Source organism: Heliconius melpomene, chromosome 16 (genome assembly GCF_056956725.1).
Source record: "Heliconius melpomene rosina isolate 202511_hmr_F chromosome 16, ASM5695672v1, whole genome shotgun sequence".
NCBI classification, from domain to species: Eukaryota; Metazoa; Arthropoda; class Insecta; order Lepidoptera; family Nymphalidae; genus Heliconius; species Heliconius melpomene.
Window position 1 is genome coordinate 8447999 of NC_140404.1, and position 17777 is coordinate 8465775.

Consider the following 17777-nt stretch of genomic DNA (forward strand, 5'->3'; position numbering starts at 1 on the left):
AGCAGCAGTTTTTGATGCGCTAGTTATTTTATATTATTTTTAAATATATGTGATCAGAGAAGAAATAAAAAGAAATTACCTCAAGATAAAACACGCACTAATATATATTAAAAATCTAGGATTAATAAATTATTTTATAATACAGGAAAATATTAAAAAATCTTTACATAAAAAAAATCATATCTATACATACAAATATAATAACCGAGAATTGCCTATTAAGCTCTTAGGTGGTAACACCACTTACACTACATTACCTATTATTCGCATTCTCAACCCAGTCGTGCCTCAGAGAACGAGTTAATCCGTCAGACCCGATTACCATCACAAACATATTATGTTATTCGCGAATATCTAAGCTAATTGTCAAAGGTGGCATTGAATTTAATATTTTAAAGAAAATACGAGGCTGAATATAAATAATAATAATTTAGTTAGATCGTAAACCTTAATATAACACAAAAAATAGACTGGTGTAGTACATAGTAAATTATTACATTAAAAAGAAAAAAATATCATAGAAAATGTTTTCGTTGATTGAAATGTGCTTCTCAAAAATTGTTCTTTAAAATACTAAGTAAATATTTTTTAAAAAATCTTCAAGCATCTGTAGGTACTTATTATAATTAATTGAGGCCAATCGCTGGGCACAAGCGTGCGGTATAAACGCAATAGGTTGTGAGTTCGATTCCCTATCAATGAAATGAAATATTTTATTTTTATTTAATTTTCTCGCTATGGTAACGAGACAATCGAGACGAGTCAACACACTGCCTGGAGAACTTCGCGGAAAATGAGGAACGGAATGAAAAATAATTATATAAGTAACAGTTTCTTTTAATTAAGATGCATTATAATGTCGCTTCCAATTAACAAAAGAAATTGCCTTTTTCAAAACTCAATTAAAATACGACAAACGATTGCAAATGATCTAAAGGAAATAAGAAAAAAAAACAGTTTCTATTTGCAATTAGATTGGGCCAATTTAGGCAGAGTGCTCCCAACGATTTATCTATATCGTCCATCAATCACGGTAGAAAGAATCGCGAATATTTTTTCGTTCACTCCTTTTAAATATACCTACAGGAGTACAGCTACATAAATATTTTAAGTGACGAATGATGATTACAATGGCATATTACTATTGAAATTGAACTTACAAAGTTTGGTCCGGAGTTTAAATCCAGAGAGAGAAGATTATTATTTTCATATAAAAGTTGAGATCTGCCACTCAACAGATCTGCATCCAGGATTCGGCGGGAAGTGAGGAACGGAGTGTCTTAACACTAGATTCCCTCTGCCTCCTCCTGTGTCCGGGCTACACCTACAGCTTACGGCTATACAGTTTAAAACGGATTTAATTTTATTAACTTTGTTTCAAGAATATCCTTAAAATACATTTGATATTACTTGATTGTTAACTTAAAAACTACTAATTGACTCAATTCGCATATGTTAGAACATTCTTCTCTAAAAATAGCCGACTAGTGAGAATTTAGAAACTTAGAAATAGCAAATAAGATTTTATTACTGTAAAGTATTATATAGTGAGAGTTAAGTTAGTGAATGATGCAATGAAATGAAAGTTACTTGTGTAACAATACATACAATTATAGTGCGTATATTATACAGAGGCTTTCTTTATACCACGTATGTAAGAGAAATCTTATTCATCTATGATAGTAGGAAAAAACTGATAAAATTTAGTTGATGTAATAAAAGTTCCTAAATGGATTTCTTTAAAAAATATTATTACACACTACAAAATATAATGTTAAGAGATAGCGACCAAACACATATCTAATTTCACGAATTTTCTACATTTATTATTTATTTATTTATACTTTATTGTACACCACAAACAGAAGAAAACAAAGTTACAAACTACATCTACAGTCATCTACAGTACTTATATGCTAATAATATAGTGTGAAGTAGAAAAGGCGGTCTTATCGCTAATTAGCGATTTCTTCCAGACAACCTTGAGGTTAGGAGACATAAAATTTAAAATAAATTTTAAAATTAAAAATTAATATATTTATACTAAATATTTAGTATAAAACACTGTACATCTTGTTCAACGCAAAGTATATCCTACAGGGTATACAAAAAACAATAGCTATTAATGACTGAACCAGCCATAATGGCATAAAGAAGCTTAATAAAGGGTGCAATTCGCTTAGATATTCTATATATAAGATACATTTTAGACAATATTTATTAGAATTGTAACAATCTATTCTCCCTTCTTAATGACGAGGCTGGTGCCCTAAGGGACGTTTATTGTACAGTATAGGGAATCGAGGGGAACAAATATACGACGTAATTTCAGGATTGTATTTAGTAAGGAGGCCTGTAGACAGAAACTCTAATTACGACCGAAATCATAGATTGTGGTTTGTTTCGTATATTCTGTGACTGTTTGGCCTACTTCGGTAGGCAGACGGAACCTAGTGTTAAGACACTCTGTTCTCCACTACCTGTCGCATTCTGGAGGGATTGCGTGTTGAGTGGCAGATCTCAACGTTGCGCTTTGCGTCGACACTGCACAGCGAAGAAATGGAAATATAAACATAAATAAATATTTCACTTCTTCGAGTGGGGATCAAATCCACAACCGTCCCGTTACAGTCACACGCCGCCGTTTATGCCGCTGCGCCATAAAGGCCTCAATAGGAATAGCATAGGAACCATTTTGTAAAAACTTTTACATTGGACTATTGTATTCATTTCAATTTCATATATCTTGATAAGATTTACAAATATACTCATCAAAGGCAGTATTGCTTTCAATAACTATTTGGACAAATAAAGCTCTTTGTAGTGGTTGATGTACCTATATACGAGTATGATGCTTACAGATAAGCTTTTATCATCTTATGTTCAATCTAAGTTAAATATTAAATTAATATCTTATTGTACTTACCAGGATCGACGTACTTGAGGACGAACTGGACATCGGGTCCGAGGGCCGAAGCTAACTCCAGCGGCAATTCGTTATCTCGGAGAACGTGCACTGAAGAAGAAACAAAATTTTATATGAAATAGACAGAATATAATATAAATGTAAGATAATAAAATATTTACTTTGGAACTGAGCTAGGTTTATAATATTTATAATATAATTTAAGAAAATAGAATAAATAATTAATTATTTAATGAAAGACATAAACATTATATATAGACATAGTAAACATATTTTTAGTACTTTATAGTTTTAAAATATATATCTATGATTAAATGATTTGAGTATTTTATACAGAAATATCAAAGTATTTTTAAAATAAATGAAAAAAAGGAAGGCGAGAACGACACAGGGAAAAATTGGTAGGGGTGTTGATAAATCATGATTTCAAACGTGTGGAGAATGGAAATAAGATTCGGCAATATTTTAATTTCCGCAATATGTTTTTTCACTGATTGTATAGATAATTATAAAAGATGTCGGAAATGGTTCTCTTTTGTTTATTGTCTTATAAAATAAACTTATATTATTAACGCTTTAATAAATTTATATAGATATTTTTTTTACCTATTTAAACTCCAAATATTGTCATTATATTTTAGTATCAAGTTATCAACATGGTGTATGTTCCATGCAATTGGAAATATTATTTTTTATATGACTTAATATACTTAAGTTAGCTGTCATACATATTTGTAATAAATTTAAAATAAGATACCGAAAATAAAAAGAAATAAGCCTATATAAAAAAAATACATAAACATTAAACACGATATAAGTATTATTTAAATAAAAACCGCCTAGACAAAAGCCATTGGGGATTCGCCCGAATCGTTTCATCAGAATATCAAAGAAGAAGATTATATTTAATTTACGGAGCATGTCTTCAAAAACCTAATTCCCGTCAAAAGAAATAAATGGTGATGAGCAACCTTACTTGTTATAGTACTTTTGAAAGAAAAAAATAATAATAATATTTTCTTTTTGATATCTATGTCTAAACGTATTTTAAATGTATATTTCAATGTTGTCATATTTTTGTTAAATTATGGGTAATTTATATTATGAACAAATTAAACCAAGCTGCTTAACGCTTCAGTTCTTTCAAAAATTTGAATTTTCGATTATGTAAAACGTATTATTAATATTTTTTTATTCAGTTTCACACTGAATTCCATTTGTAGCAGAATAGGCAGAGGAAGCGTAATATTAAGACACTCCGCTCTCTAGATTCCGCCAAGTTCTGGAAGTATTGCAGAACTCAACCTACAACTGGCCTCAATGAATATAAATAATATCATTGAATTTTTGCATAAAAAAAGTTAAAATGTATATTTTACTAATATAACGCCATAATATACATCTCGTCAGTTTTTCATATTTTTTTATTTTTTTTATTTTACGTTTCTAAATAAAAAATATATTTACCATTCGTGTATTTAGATACAAAAACGAAAGCTTCATGCAATAACGAGTTATATAATTAATGAAAGAAATACACATCACTTGTCATCTTAGGCAAGCTCATTAAAATACAATAAGATTGTGCGTTTCTTCAAATAATCTGTCCATTGTTTGATTTGAATAGGCGATCCACAGCCAGTGACAACATAAGAGGGACGTCTAAACAAATTATGATAAATCTGTACAAACTTTTCAATAAAGTTGTCTATCTTAGTTGTTTGTATACTTAAATAATTAATAACATAAATTATATAGAATTAATATGAATAAATTTATATAGAATCTATTTTAGGTGCGGGATACGTGCGTGAAGGAGTGCGTGAAACTAAAAAAATATAATTAATTATTAATCTTTGCTTATCAGAAAATTAAAACAATACGACCACTTATGGACGGACTTTTTTAGACAACCATTTTTCAAACATTATAAACACTATATTCAATATATAATACTTAACTCTACGTTTTACTAACTATACTTATATCTTTCATAATTTACAAGGCAGAATAACATTCATGGCACGAAATTAAGCGCCTAATAAAAAATATAAGCAATAATTGGATCGCGTGAGAATAATTGTATGAGCTATTTCATACGAAAACAATAAAATATCGTTATCCTTATACGAAGAAGGGAGTGAGGCGTGTTAAGGAACTGTACTGCCTTGGAATAAAAATAAGGCTGGGTAAATATAAAAGTAAGTTAAGCATCGAAAATAGAGATATTTTATACCTCAAACTACTTCGAAAGCAGTGAAACAGAATACAGAGGTGCTCTAATATACACATGACTAGTTCAAATTTATATAAGCCTTTTCTAGTCCATTTGATTTCATTTTATTATAGAAAAAATAATAACGATTGCTTTTTTATAACCTGAATAGATTAAACAATCGTTAATTTAGAAATTTGGTCGAATATTCCAAAAAAATATTGATTTTCTTTGGTTTTTACCGACTTGAATTTACTCAATTACCATATAGCTATAAGGAGAGTTTGTAAAGCTCTGCCTTGTAGATCCAGACCTCATCGCCTTCAACCCCTTGCGTGTACACTATCACGGCCTTTCTTCGTAAACATGAGTTCATTACGCCAAATTATAGTTGTTACCCTGCAATTTGCTCCTGCATGTTTTTCTGATGAGAAATTAATGTACTTATTCAGTTTCTGCGAATTTATATTAAGATTCCTATCTCAGATACTGCGTTGATAAAGTATTATAACATTTCTTTTTTAATCAGCGCCGGACCAAGTAGGTTCTCACAAAAAGTTCTGATTATGCAGTCCAATTGTGTTAAGAGTATTTTGCATTTAAATACATGACTCTTATACGTATGGTTTTAAAAAACAATGGCTATTTATTGTTATATTTATAAGCTAGCTAGGTTTAGATGAATAGGAAATTTGAATAGAGGCCGTCAAAGGGCGGGAGCACAAGCGTGTGACTAACGACGCGTGGTCTAGATTTCCTACCAGGGGAAAGAATTATTGTTTATTAATAATTTAATTTCTTTACTTTGGTACCAAGGTTAAAATCACGGCGTTGTGTCCCACCACTCAACACGCAATGCCTCGAAAATTCCGCGGAAAGTGGAGAACGGAGTGTCTTTGCCTACCCAGCTATACACTAGATCCAGCTTGAAGCAAAAAAAGAAAATAAAGCGGAAAAAATTTATAATATAAAAAGAAATATAATCAACAATATAAAGAACGAACAACGAATTCTATTTATTTTCGCAACAATGTATAGTGTCGATAATTTAAATCACATCGAAGGGAGGTCGAGAGGTTTCCTTGACCGATCCGTAGAGTGAAAATGACATTTCGGACATATCTTTCCCACGGAGGACTCGATCGGGAGGCAATTACGGCGGCGTCTCGTTTTTGTCAGCAGTGAGTGCAAGATAAACTCTGTGTCATCGCTCTTTATATAGAACAACACTTTTATAATTAAATTGCTTTGAAATGCATTTAATTCTATTTTATAATTAATAATTTGATTGAATGTTCTAGTGTAAACTAGTTTAAACACAGTATATTTAATTTTTCACTTCGATTAATATTTTAATTGTAAATTTAAGTTATTGGTTTGTTTATGTTGATAAGCTTTCAAATTTTGTAACCAATAATTTATTTGTATATATTTATTTTAATATATTGTCCAAATATATATACTACTATATATATACTATATATATATACTATAATATATATACTTGACAAAGTTAATATAGTTCGAAAATATATCCAATTACTACTATCGCAGTAATTCTTATAAAAAAATAAGTATAAATCATCCTATATCTTATAAAACAAAGTCGCTTTTCGTGTCTGTCTGAACTTTCTAACTCTTCTTCTTCTAAACCACCCAACGGATTTTTATGCGGTTTTCACCATTAGGTCGAGTATTTCTCAGGGAAGGTTTATATATAGTTTATTATTTGTACATTCTTATGTAAATTAACATAAATACGATAAATGTGTCTAAAGTCCTACCCGTTGAGACACTTTCGCGCATGCGCTGCTTTAATGGTAAGTACTACATGAAAATAATGTACTGGAGTATTGTTCCTCTTTATAAGATCTACAAAAAAGTCCGCGAGAGCATATTTTTATCTTTTAAGGATAACGTGTAGTGATCATATTTCTGTCTAAAAATAGTAATTTCAATATATTTTTTATTGTGAGGGATATTTTTCCATAATGGTATTAATCCTTATCCTTTAAAATACTTTATTAATTTTCTACGTTAAACGAAGATAAAATTTGCTTTTTACACTATTTCGAACTTGCGAAGAGTTTTAGAGAAAAACGCATTTAATTGTTGACACATCACGCCGTTGACTCATCAGCTGTGCCGACTTAAGTTTTACTTATCCCTTACTCTCAGCATATAAATAAGTATATTAGTTACGTTGGCCATTTAATGTAGATCAAAACTGTCTTTTACTGTTTTTTCATTTTAATAAGTACTTTAGAAATTGTTACAATATCAAAACATCCTTGCTGCGAAACGCGCCCCGCGACGTTTTGCTTATACAAGCGCGTCATGAGCAGTCATCGGTGGTTCAGTGGTAGAATGCTCGCCTGCCACGCGGGCGGCCCGGGTTCGATTCCCGGCCCATGCATTCTCTTTAATTTTCCTCACAGGCAGCCACGTAGTGCTTGCTTTTCATCAGGGACAGAATACCCTCTTCAGCATTAACCACAAGCTCGAAAAAAAAAACCCGCCCGCTATAGAGGCATAGCAACGAAGATTTAGATGCGTTTGCACGTATTGGATGATTGGAGTTGAATGTATTATTTCAGCGCGATGTATTTGGTTTCATATTTTTTATAGTAGTTATTAGTATGAAGGCTTTTGTTTATAATTTCTTCCGTTTAAAAATAGTCATTTAAATATATTTTAATAAGTACTTGAAAAGATTAGTAGCACAGATTTAAAATTACGATACCTACTAAAAAATCCTTGCCGAGTAAAACAATTGGAAAATCCTTATTAGAACTACGAAAATGCGGGTTGCATTAGAGTTTAATTAATTTTCACATTATCTTAAGTGCTTTGCAAACATACATTATATGAATAATCCAGTAGTAAAAGCGGGCGAAGCCGCAAGGGGGTCGCTAGTTAATATATAAATTAAATTAACAATCTTGCGGTTGCCCTGACGCAGGGCATAAGGATCTGACTGTAACACGACAGCCGTGGGTTCGATTCCCAATCGAGGAAACAAATTATTATTTATTAATATTTTCATTTCTACTCAGCCCCAGAAGCCTCGAAAAAGATCGGCGAAACGTGGGGAACATAGTGTCTTATCACTAGGTTCCTTCTGCCTACCCAGCTATGTGCGGGATACTGCGTGAAACTGATAAAGAAAATAAAAAAACTGTCAGTCAATACGCAATGTTTCTTTGACCACGTACCACGACGTTCTACGACAAGGAAGATACATCATGCACTATTAAGGAGAGTCTTTGTAACGGTGCGGCACTTTTTGTGGGAATTCTCGCATCTAAACACTAATGTCATCAAGTTTTTTACCTAAGTTCATATATAGGAAGGAATATAAATTGTTTAAGAATTTTTTATATATTTTTAAATAGCGTGAAATAGTAGTGTTTAAATTACGTTTTATGGTAGGCCCAGCACCCATCTAAGGATATTGGATGTTTTTTTGTTAAGTGATAACTATCGGAGAGTTTCTATGTCTTTATATATTATACAAGATAAAAACAAAAAATTAAATTAATTAGTTTGTGCACACAGCAGTGTAGGCAGAGGGAACCTACTGTCGAATGGCGGAACTTAACGCCGCGCTTTGTTTCGACACCAGAGCGGAGAAATAAAAAATAAATTTAAATAAATATTTAATTTCCTCGAATGGGGTTCGAACCCACAACCAGTCCCCTTTACACACTTTTGCCACCACGCCACGACTGGCCTTAAAAGATAAGTATATCCATATAACAAAAAGCAATGTCTCTGCAAGCACAAAGATAATGACTATCGCTAAATTCGAGATTGCAAATCCTTCGCTGTATATACAAGAACTTCACTCCGCGAACTCTCTAAACTTTAGAAGCACTATAGTTCAATCCTTTTCAAACTTTATATAATTCTGAGACATCGTTATGCTAGAACTGGAGTCTTAAAGTTTCTAACTTACCTATTTACGCTTTAGATAAACTGTTCTATTTAAAAACAAGTAGTTAACTGCAATACAAGCACTTCAACCATAAAATTATATTTTATTATATTACTTTGTAAAATTTATAAATAGAAAAAAGTATTGAAATATTTTATATTTTCATTTATTTGTTTTGGTAACGAGTTGATAGCTCAGCGTTGAGATCCACCACTCAACAGGCAATACCTCCTATATTTGGCGGAAAATGGGGAACGGAGTGTTTTAACACTAGGTGTGAAGCCCAGGAAAAAAAATCATAGCTCCACCAAATAATAGTATATAGTTACTAAACAAATTCGTTTGACTCAGCCGCCTTTAGCTGGCAATGGCCATTGTTATTCAACTCTTTTTCGCATTTCTCAAAGAAAATAGCGAAACGCCTTCACGGAACAGAGAGATTATTCGTAACTGTACTTTCGTAATTTACATATATTTTTTATTCATATACCTACACATTACATACATTATATCTCCCCAACTTTGTAACAATAATTCCTGCAAGAAAGTAAATTGGTATTTTCAATCATAATCGCTTTCTTACGTGTTGTGATTCTACATTGAAATTTCATTACAAGCTTCGATAAAAATATGAAAATATCAATTAAATTAATAAGATTTTAATTGTAAATCGTTATTTATTTTCGAAGAGATCTAAAGTTTTATTTAAAGGAGCATTCACTGGCCACGAAAACAAGGACAAAACAAAATTTCGTTACAAAATTTTTTACAATATTTATTAATCACTAGCGACCCTCTTGCGGCTTCGCCCGCTTTAACTACTGGATTATTTATATAATGTATGTTTGCAAAGCACTTAAGATAATGTGAAAATTAGTTAAACCCTAATGCAACCCGCAGTTTCGTAGTTTCAATAAGGATTTCCAATTGTTTTACACAGCAAGGATTTTTTAGTAGGTACCGTAATTTTAAATCTGTGCTACTAATCTTTTCAAGTACTTATTAAAATATATTTAAATGACTATTTTTAAACGGAAGAAATTATAAACAAAAACCTACCTACTAATAACTACTACAAAAAATATGAAACCAAATATATCGCGCTGAAATAATACATTCAACTCCAATTATCCAATACGTGCAAACGCATCTAAATCTTCGTTGCTATAAAGGCAGGCGGGTTTTTTTTTCGGGCTTGTGGTTAATGCTGAAGAGGGTATTCTGTCCCTGATGAAAAGCAAGCACTACGTGGCTGCCTGTGAGGAAAATTAAATACAATGCATCGGCCGGGAATCGAACCCCGGTCGCCCGCGTGGCAGGCGAGCATTCTACCACTGAACCACCGATGCGTGTAAGGCAGGCGGGCGCGGCGAACGCATGGCGAGTGGCGAGCCGTTTCGCAGCAAGGATTTTTTGATATTGTAACAACTTCTAAAGTACTTATTAAAATGAAAAACAGTAAAAGACAGTTTTGATCTACATTAAATGGCCAACGTAACTAATATACTTATTTATATGCTAAGAGTAAGGAATAAGTGAAACAGCTGATGTGTCAACGGCGTGATGTGTCAACAATTAAATGCTTTTTTCTCTAGAACTAATCGCAATTTCGAAATAGCGTAATAAGCAAATTTTATCTTCGTTTAACGTAAAAAATTAATAAAGTATTTTAAAGGATAAGGATTAATACCATTATGGAAAAATATCCCTCACAATAAAAAATATATTGAAATTATTATTTTTAGACAGAAAAATGATCACTACACGTTATTCTTAAAAGATACCGTCGCGGACTTTTTTGTAGATCTTATTAAGAGGAACAATACTCCAGTACATTATTTTCATGTAGTACTTACCATTAAAGCAGCGCATGCGCGAAAGTGTCTCAACGGGTAGGACTTTATACATATTTATCGTATTTATGTTAATTTACATAAGAATGTACAAATAATAAACTATATATAAACCTTCTACGAAAAATACTCGACCTAATGGTGAAAACCGCATCAAAATGCGTTGGGTAGTTTAGGAGAAGAAGAGTTAGAAACAACAGACAGACACGAAAAGCGACTTTGTTTTATAAGATATAGGATAGGATATTAAAATTAATAGAATATTACAGCCCTATAGAAATTTCACCATAACTAGAAGTGAACGTATACATGGAGTGTCTTAACACTACGTTCCCTCTGCCTACCCTCCTCAATGCGGGATACAGCGTAAACCTAAAAAAACAGTTACCTCCATGATGAGGATGCACACTCAGAAGCAGGCAGGGCTCGTCGCCGGGGTCTCGACAGCAGTCGAGCACATCCCGGCTGGTCGTGTGCGGGGTGACGGGCACCGGCGTAGGAGACCAGCCCGCGCCGTTCTCGCACCACACTCGCACTATCATCTGTTATACAAAATATTCATATAATATTTATTTAGATAATTGAGGCCAGTGTGTGACTGTAACCCCGGCTGGTTGTGGATTTAATGCCCACTCGAGGAAATAAAATATTTTCATTTTCATTTCTTCGCTCTGGTGTCGAGGCAAAGCGCGGTGTTGAGTTCCACCACTCAACCACAACATTACCAGTATTCAAAGACAGGGAGCGAACTGCCTAGCAGTAAGCTATATAGGTTTTTCTTTCAGCGTGAAGCTGAAAAGAAAAAACAGATAATATATTCTCTTTACTGTATAGTTATTGTAATATAACCATAAAATAAGTAGGTTGAGGTTTCTTCGTATGACCTGGTGACAGGCTCTGACAATAAACGCGAGGGTTGTGAGTTCGACCGTCAGTTAAGCTACCAAAAAATATGCATTAAATTTAAACCCCAGAAAATAAACGGTAGCAGACAAAAAATATAAAATTACAAATATAAAAAGTATTTTATAAATTTTAAATTAGAACGGTCGACCATGGCTCGTCCGCTACTGGAAGCTTTTAAAAAACAAGGTTAATATTTGATTACAATCTTTTAAAAGTTTGTTTGTGTATATTTAAACCAATATTATAGGCATTTTTCACATAAAACGATAGTGATATTATATTATTTACATCGCGACAAGTTTTGGATTCGATTTCCGACTTCGCCTTTCTACACTGTTAACGTAAGGTTCCCTCTGTCTACCGTAATGTGTGAGGCATACAGCGTAGCCCTAAAAAAATACTATCATTTTGTATGAATATATATATATAATATATTTAACGATTTATTTACATTTAAATTATCTCACTTGTTAATTAACAGATATAATCAACACATAAATAAACGAAAACATACCCGGCTACTCCCCAGTCAATACAAAATCTATAGATAAGCTAGCACTTTCGACTGTCTGTCTATCGACTGTCAGAACTAACGAACAGTGTACTGCAATAACTTAACTAAAATTATTATTGCTCCAATTTGACTCTTACATGAGTAGACATAAAAGATAATATCGTTTAAAATAAAACTTTTAGCTATGTCGAATTTTCTCTTAATTAATTGTACGCTGTACAGAGTAAAGGTAATGAAATGCATAATCAAATTAGATCGCCTGCACGTAATTATACTTTCAAGATTCTATATAGCTGTTTGAACCTAAGTAACTGATATTAACTATTGAGAACGTGTACTAGAACTTTACTTCATGTTTTGTTGCTTAAATGTTATTTGATGTTTCAATTTGAAATTATTGACAGTAAATATTATAAAACTTGGGAAAAAGGAACGTTTAGTCTGAAATAAATACAAAAACAATTGCTATATGCATTTATGAACCACTTGCAAGCTAACTTTTTGGCAAATCAATAATTATAGTTTATTTACAATTATAGTTGCGGCGTTGAGTTGCGCAATTCAACAAGCAAAACTCAGAATTCGGAAAATGGAAAACGGAAGTGTCCCAAGGCAAACGAAGTGTTTTAACACTAGACTCTCAGTTTTCCACTGTCTATCCTGCGGGATACAGCATTTGTATACCTTTTAAGCATTCATATAAAAAAATCTCATTAAGGCATCATTTTACCTCAGACTTACAATAAAAACTTAATACTTTAAAATGTAAAAAGATAAGCTTAAATTATTATTATATGGAGAAGATAAAAACTTACAATAAAAGGTTCGGACCAAATGTCTGTAGAGTTATCATCAGTTAAAAAAAAGAAGAATACCTGTATATCTTTACTATTTATAGAAAGTATTAGTTAAATTGTATTTGGATTACCTACACCAAAACTTTTCTTATCCATACAAAGCCATACTAAAATACTAGTATAACTCAATATAGATAAGTGTCTACTTGAGTGCAATCTAGAGGCACAAAATTAGTGTCGCAAACTATGCTTTTAGTATACGTAGCTACTTCCCTTTGTTTTAACGTCTCTAGTTTATGCTTATCTCGGGTTAACCTAATGGACAGTTAACTAGAACAAGAAGGAAATTATTCGCAACTATTAAATGTTATACAGACAGACAAAATCACGACCAACGTCAAATAAATTATAGCTATCTATGAAATAACCATAACAGAATTCTATGAGCTACTGCGTACAAATATGAATGTTTGGTATTCTGAAAGCGCGTACGTAATTGATAAAATTACCGTGGCTTATATTTAACAAGTCTATAGCGACAATTAATGTTTTGCAACGTTATGTCAATACCAAAATTGTAAATCGAAATGGGGGCAAAATCTGGTAGAGGTGTCCAGTACTCTTGTAAATTATTTGCCAGATTACAAGAAAGCTTCTGTTCTCTTAAATTATACGAGCTGGTTGTTGCCTTACTTAATGTTCGAAGGAATCAATTAACGTTAACGTAAGTTTTATATTTAATAATTTATGAAAAACTTTTTCTTTACAATAATAAGATAAAAAATATAAAAATCAATAAATAATGATTCCCCCGTGTGGGAATCGAACTTTGTGCCAAGGCGCCACAACTGCCTCAAAAAATAATAAAATATGCTTGAACATATATATAATTTTAGTACAATTTAAAGTATAACAAATAATATAAGCTATACGATACGAAAATGCTGATCGATCCTTTCACTGTAACGAACGTAATATACGAGTAGTTTAAGAAATATTTTGCAAGTATTGTTGAAAACGTGACATTTTGCGTCGCTGAGCAAGTCTTCTAAGATCTACTTGTTACATTACAGTACGGGTTAAGCAATTGTTTCTTTTTAAAGTTTACAATTTAATGCTGCAATTAGATGGCGAATGATTGATATGAATAACTTCGTGAACGACAATGGGTGTTGATAAAATATCAATTGGTTCAATTAATTATTATGATAGCCATCTAATGTTGGGTTATGTTAACCACTAACTCACATGGAGTCCTGTAGCAAATTGTAAAATGTTTTTAGCTTCATAGAAGCTTTAAGATTTAGGAATCTAATCTTTTGAACATAGATTTTCTTTTATTTAAAATATTATTTCCGATACATATATATTTTTTCTTCAATATTAATATTTTTTTTTAGAAAATATGTTACGTAAATCTATTCTGTATAGAGACAGAATGTTATATTTAATAAGTTATATTTAACAGAGTGTTATATTTAATAAAGAATGTTATGTTTATAAATAAAGAGATTTTATATGAGTTCCGATTTTTTCCGCACGGAACCCTAAAAAAGAAACATCACAAATTTATTAATAAAAAAAATAATCATCGCCAAAAATCCAACCAAACTATTGAATTATCGATAAAAATCGAACAGCAGAAAACCAATTTCCCTACATACGAGCATACGAAGGAAAGTGCTTACCACACGTGCTCCTAAGAAGGGTACCTACAGGTACCTGTGTAGACGTGGATATAACGAGTTGCCACGCTACCTGGATAAAACCTAGCGTGAAAATAGCGTGAAATCGCATTATTGGAACTTTTGCTTCACTCCATTATTATATTTACTGGCTGTATACAGCTTGTTTGGAGTTTGTGAGTAAACTTAAGAATATTTCGCAAAAGCGCATGTGAAAGTTACTTTGGAATAGTATTTTCGACGTACCAATATGGAGAATAACTGCATTACTTATATTTTAAAAAAACAACATCTTTACTTACGGTATATACTTTATTGTATATACTAATTATTTATTGAATACATAACATTTTAAATATTATTTCTTAGATGTTTCTATCACATTATATACTGGTAGAGACCAGCATAGATCTTTATAAACCTAATTAAATTAATACAAATCTTACTGAATAGTTTAAAATTGAAATTAGTCGAGTACATATTAACTGTAAGTAATTGTGTGTATAATACAAACAATTTTTTTAACTATGGCGTTAATTATTTCAAGCATACGAATGAAAAAAATATTATTTATATTTTAAGCCTTAATGAATCTTTTGATCTTACAAATTTATACAATCAATAGCTCTACAGCCTATAATAAAAGTTGTCACCAAAAAAAGATATTCCCTTAGTACTAGTAATAAAATCATATCCAAAAATAAAAACAGAACAAACATAATTAGCTTTTAGCTTTCAAAATATTACCAAGTTTATATACTTCTACATAAGCGGAGAAATAGTTTGAAACACGTCACGTTCAATTTCTTGCTTTAAAAGTTAATAACAAGATTACAAAATAATTACTCTAGCTGTAGACTCACTCACTCACTCACCTGCAGTGAGTTGCTAAACTGGATACATACAGCTATATCCAGTAATATTAAATAGGGACAAACTTAGATGATAATCATCTCCATTCACTGTATTCATCAAACACCATCAACATAATCTCGTTCCTAGATGAATGGCATAGTTTGTATTCATTAGCTTTTCAATTACATTCGCTTTATTTGAAATATGTATGTATGTATGTGTATGACGCGAGTTTAATAATGTAGACCTCATAATACCCGGTATTAATAGAGTATAAACGTATTAACAGCTTCATGCGTTTGAGGGCACTTATCGGCATATATAATGAATATTGAACTTGAATTATATTATATTTCACATTGTACTCCGCTCATATCAGGGTAAGCAGAGGGAACATAGAATTCGGCGGAAAATGGGAAGCGGAGTGTCTTAACACAAATTTCTCACTGCCTATCCTGCTGTGTGCGGGATACAGCGTGAAGCTGATTTATCTTGATTTTTTAAATATTGATTCTTCTTAAAATCGAACCCAAAACCGTCGAGTTTAGTCGGCAATGTTTCATATTGAGTCGCAATTTAGTAAAGCTAAAAATATATTACTTTAAATTGTGTAAAGATTTCTACACAATTTAAACTAATATATTGAATGTTATTACTTAATATAAAAGAGTAGCGCGAAGTCAGCAGCGTGCTCCTGATGTATTTTAATATTAATAACTAATGTTTACTTTTTCGTTACTCTCCGTTTTGTAATTGCTCCATAAATTATTAAATTCCATATTGGGGTGTGGATTAAGATACATACATCATGGTGTTACCTACAAGGTATGAATTCCATTTCGAAATTCCAAGGGAATTAAATATTTAAAGAAGCAGCGACATTATGTACCAGATCCACTTACATGTAGGAATACATACCAAATGTACCACAAATGCATAAATACCATTTAAACTCATTCCATTTAAACATATTTAAATTAAAAAAAACTTTTCCATAACAAGTTTCAAACGCAACATATTTCTCCCACAAATGGTAACAAGTTCGATCTTGAAATTAAATACTATAATAGTCTAGATCTAAATACGGGTGGAAAAAGTTAGTATTCCACGAACGAGCTAGCTTCCTTTATTACCCTCGCAATAAGTCTGCCAGCTGCTTTGAAGCAGATGCTTACGTAATTACTCGAAGGGGTGACTGGCATTAAACAAACGCCTGGTTAATTGTTTCGCTAATGCTGAGGTGAAATAGGTCAAAGCTATGAACTTTTGTTTCTCGTAATCGGATATTGCGAACGAAATAATGCTGAAAGTATTTGTCGATAATAAAGAGAAAATTACACTATTTACTTTAAATTATCAATAATTAGGTAAACTTGATATAATTCAATGAGGAGGTTGACATCATGTACTAGAAAAATATTATAAAATGAAATGAATTATATTATAACCTTCATGCTCTATTCCACAAGGAACAGAGAAGACACTCGTCCGAGTGCCAGTCGAATTTAAAACATTGTATGATGAGTTGCGAAACTGAACGCTGCGGTCTTGCCAAAATGGGAAAGTGAAAACAATTCATTACTTCTAGGGAAGATCGAAACTAGAACAAAACCACGCTAGAGACCATCCTCTATTTGAAAATAACGATAAAAAAATAAAAGACAAATTGATTTTAAAAGATATCTTATATTCTTCTATTTCATAAATAAAAAAATACTTTTAATACCAAGAGCTATTATTTAAAATAAATTTTCACTCACCGGAATCATTTTCGGGGGACATGTGTGGTAACGCCCGTATGCCGCCCACCTGAAAACAAATCGGGTTCTATTAATATTTAACAAGCAAACGTTTACTGGTCATTAGTCAAATACTAGAACAATAGTCAGCATTTAAAATTACAATTACTTTATATAAAATACCTACTCATATAGTTATCTATTTCATATTTATAGTTTTAGGTAATGTTTTATGTTATATATATATATATATATATATATATATATATATATATATATATATATATAACTTATATATATATATATATATATGTACTAAATATATGAAAGGTACACTCAAGTAAACCAAT

The 17777-nt window shown here is 31.6% G+C and overlaps 1 protein-coding gene across 3 annotated transcripts in view; it reads right to left on the bottom strand.

The window, feature by feature from the left end:
- Positions 1 to 17777, bottom strand: part of ASPP (Ankyrin-repeat, SH3-domain, and Proline-rich-region containing Protein) — a 198699-nt gene that overhangs the window by 137497 nt on the left and 43425 nt on the right. For all 3 annotated transcript variants that reach the window (XM_085199646.1, XM_085199641.1, XM_085199642.1), the window contains exons 2-4: positions 17449 to 17497; positions 11320 to 11473; positions 2927 to 3016 (exon numbers count right to left, since the gene is read on the bottom strand). In XM_085199646.1, coding sequence (XP_085055772.1) covers positions 2927 to 3016; positions 11320 to 11473; positions 17449 to 17457 — 253 coding nt within the window. In that variant the 5' untranslated portion in view covers positions 17458 to 17497. The remainder of the gene's footprint in view (positions 1 to 2926; positions 3017 to 11319; positions 11474 to 17448; positions 17498 to 17777) is intronic.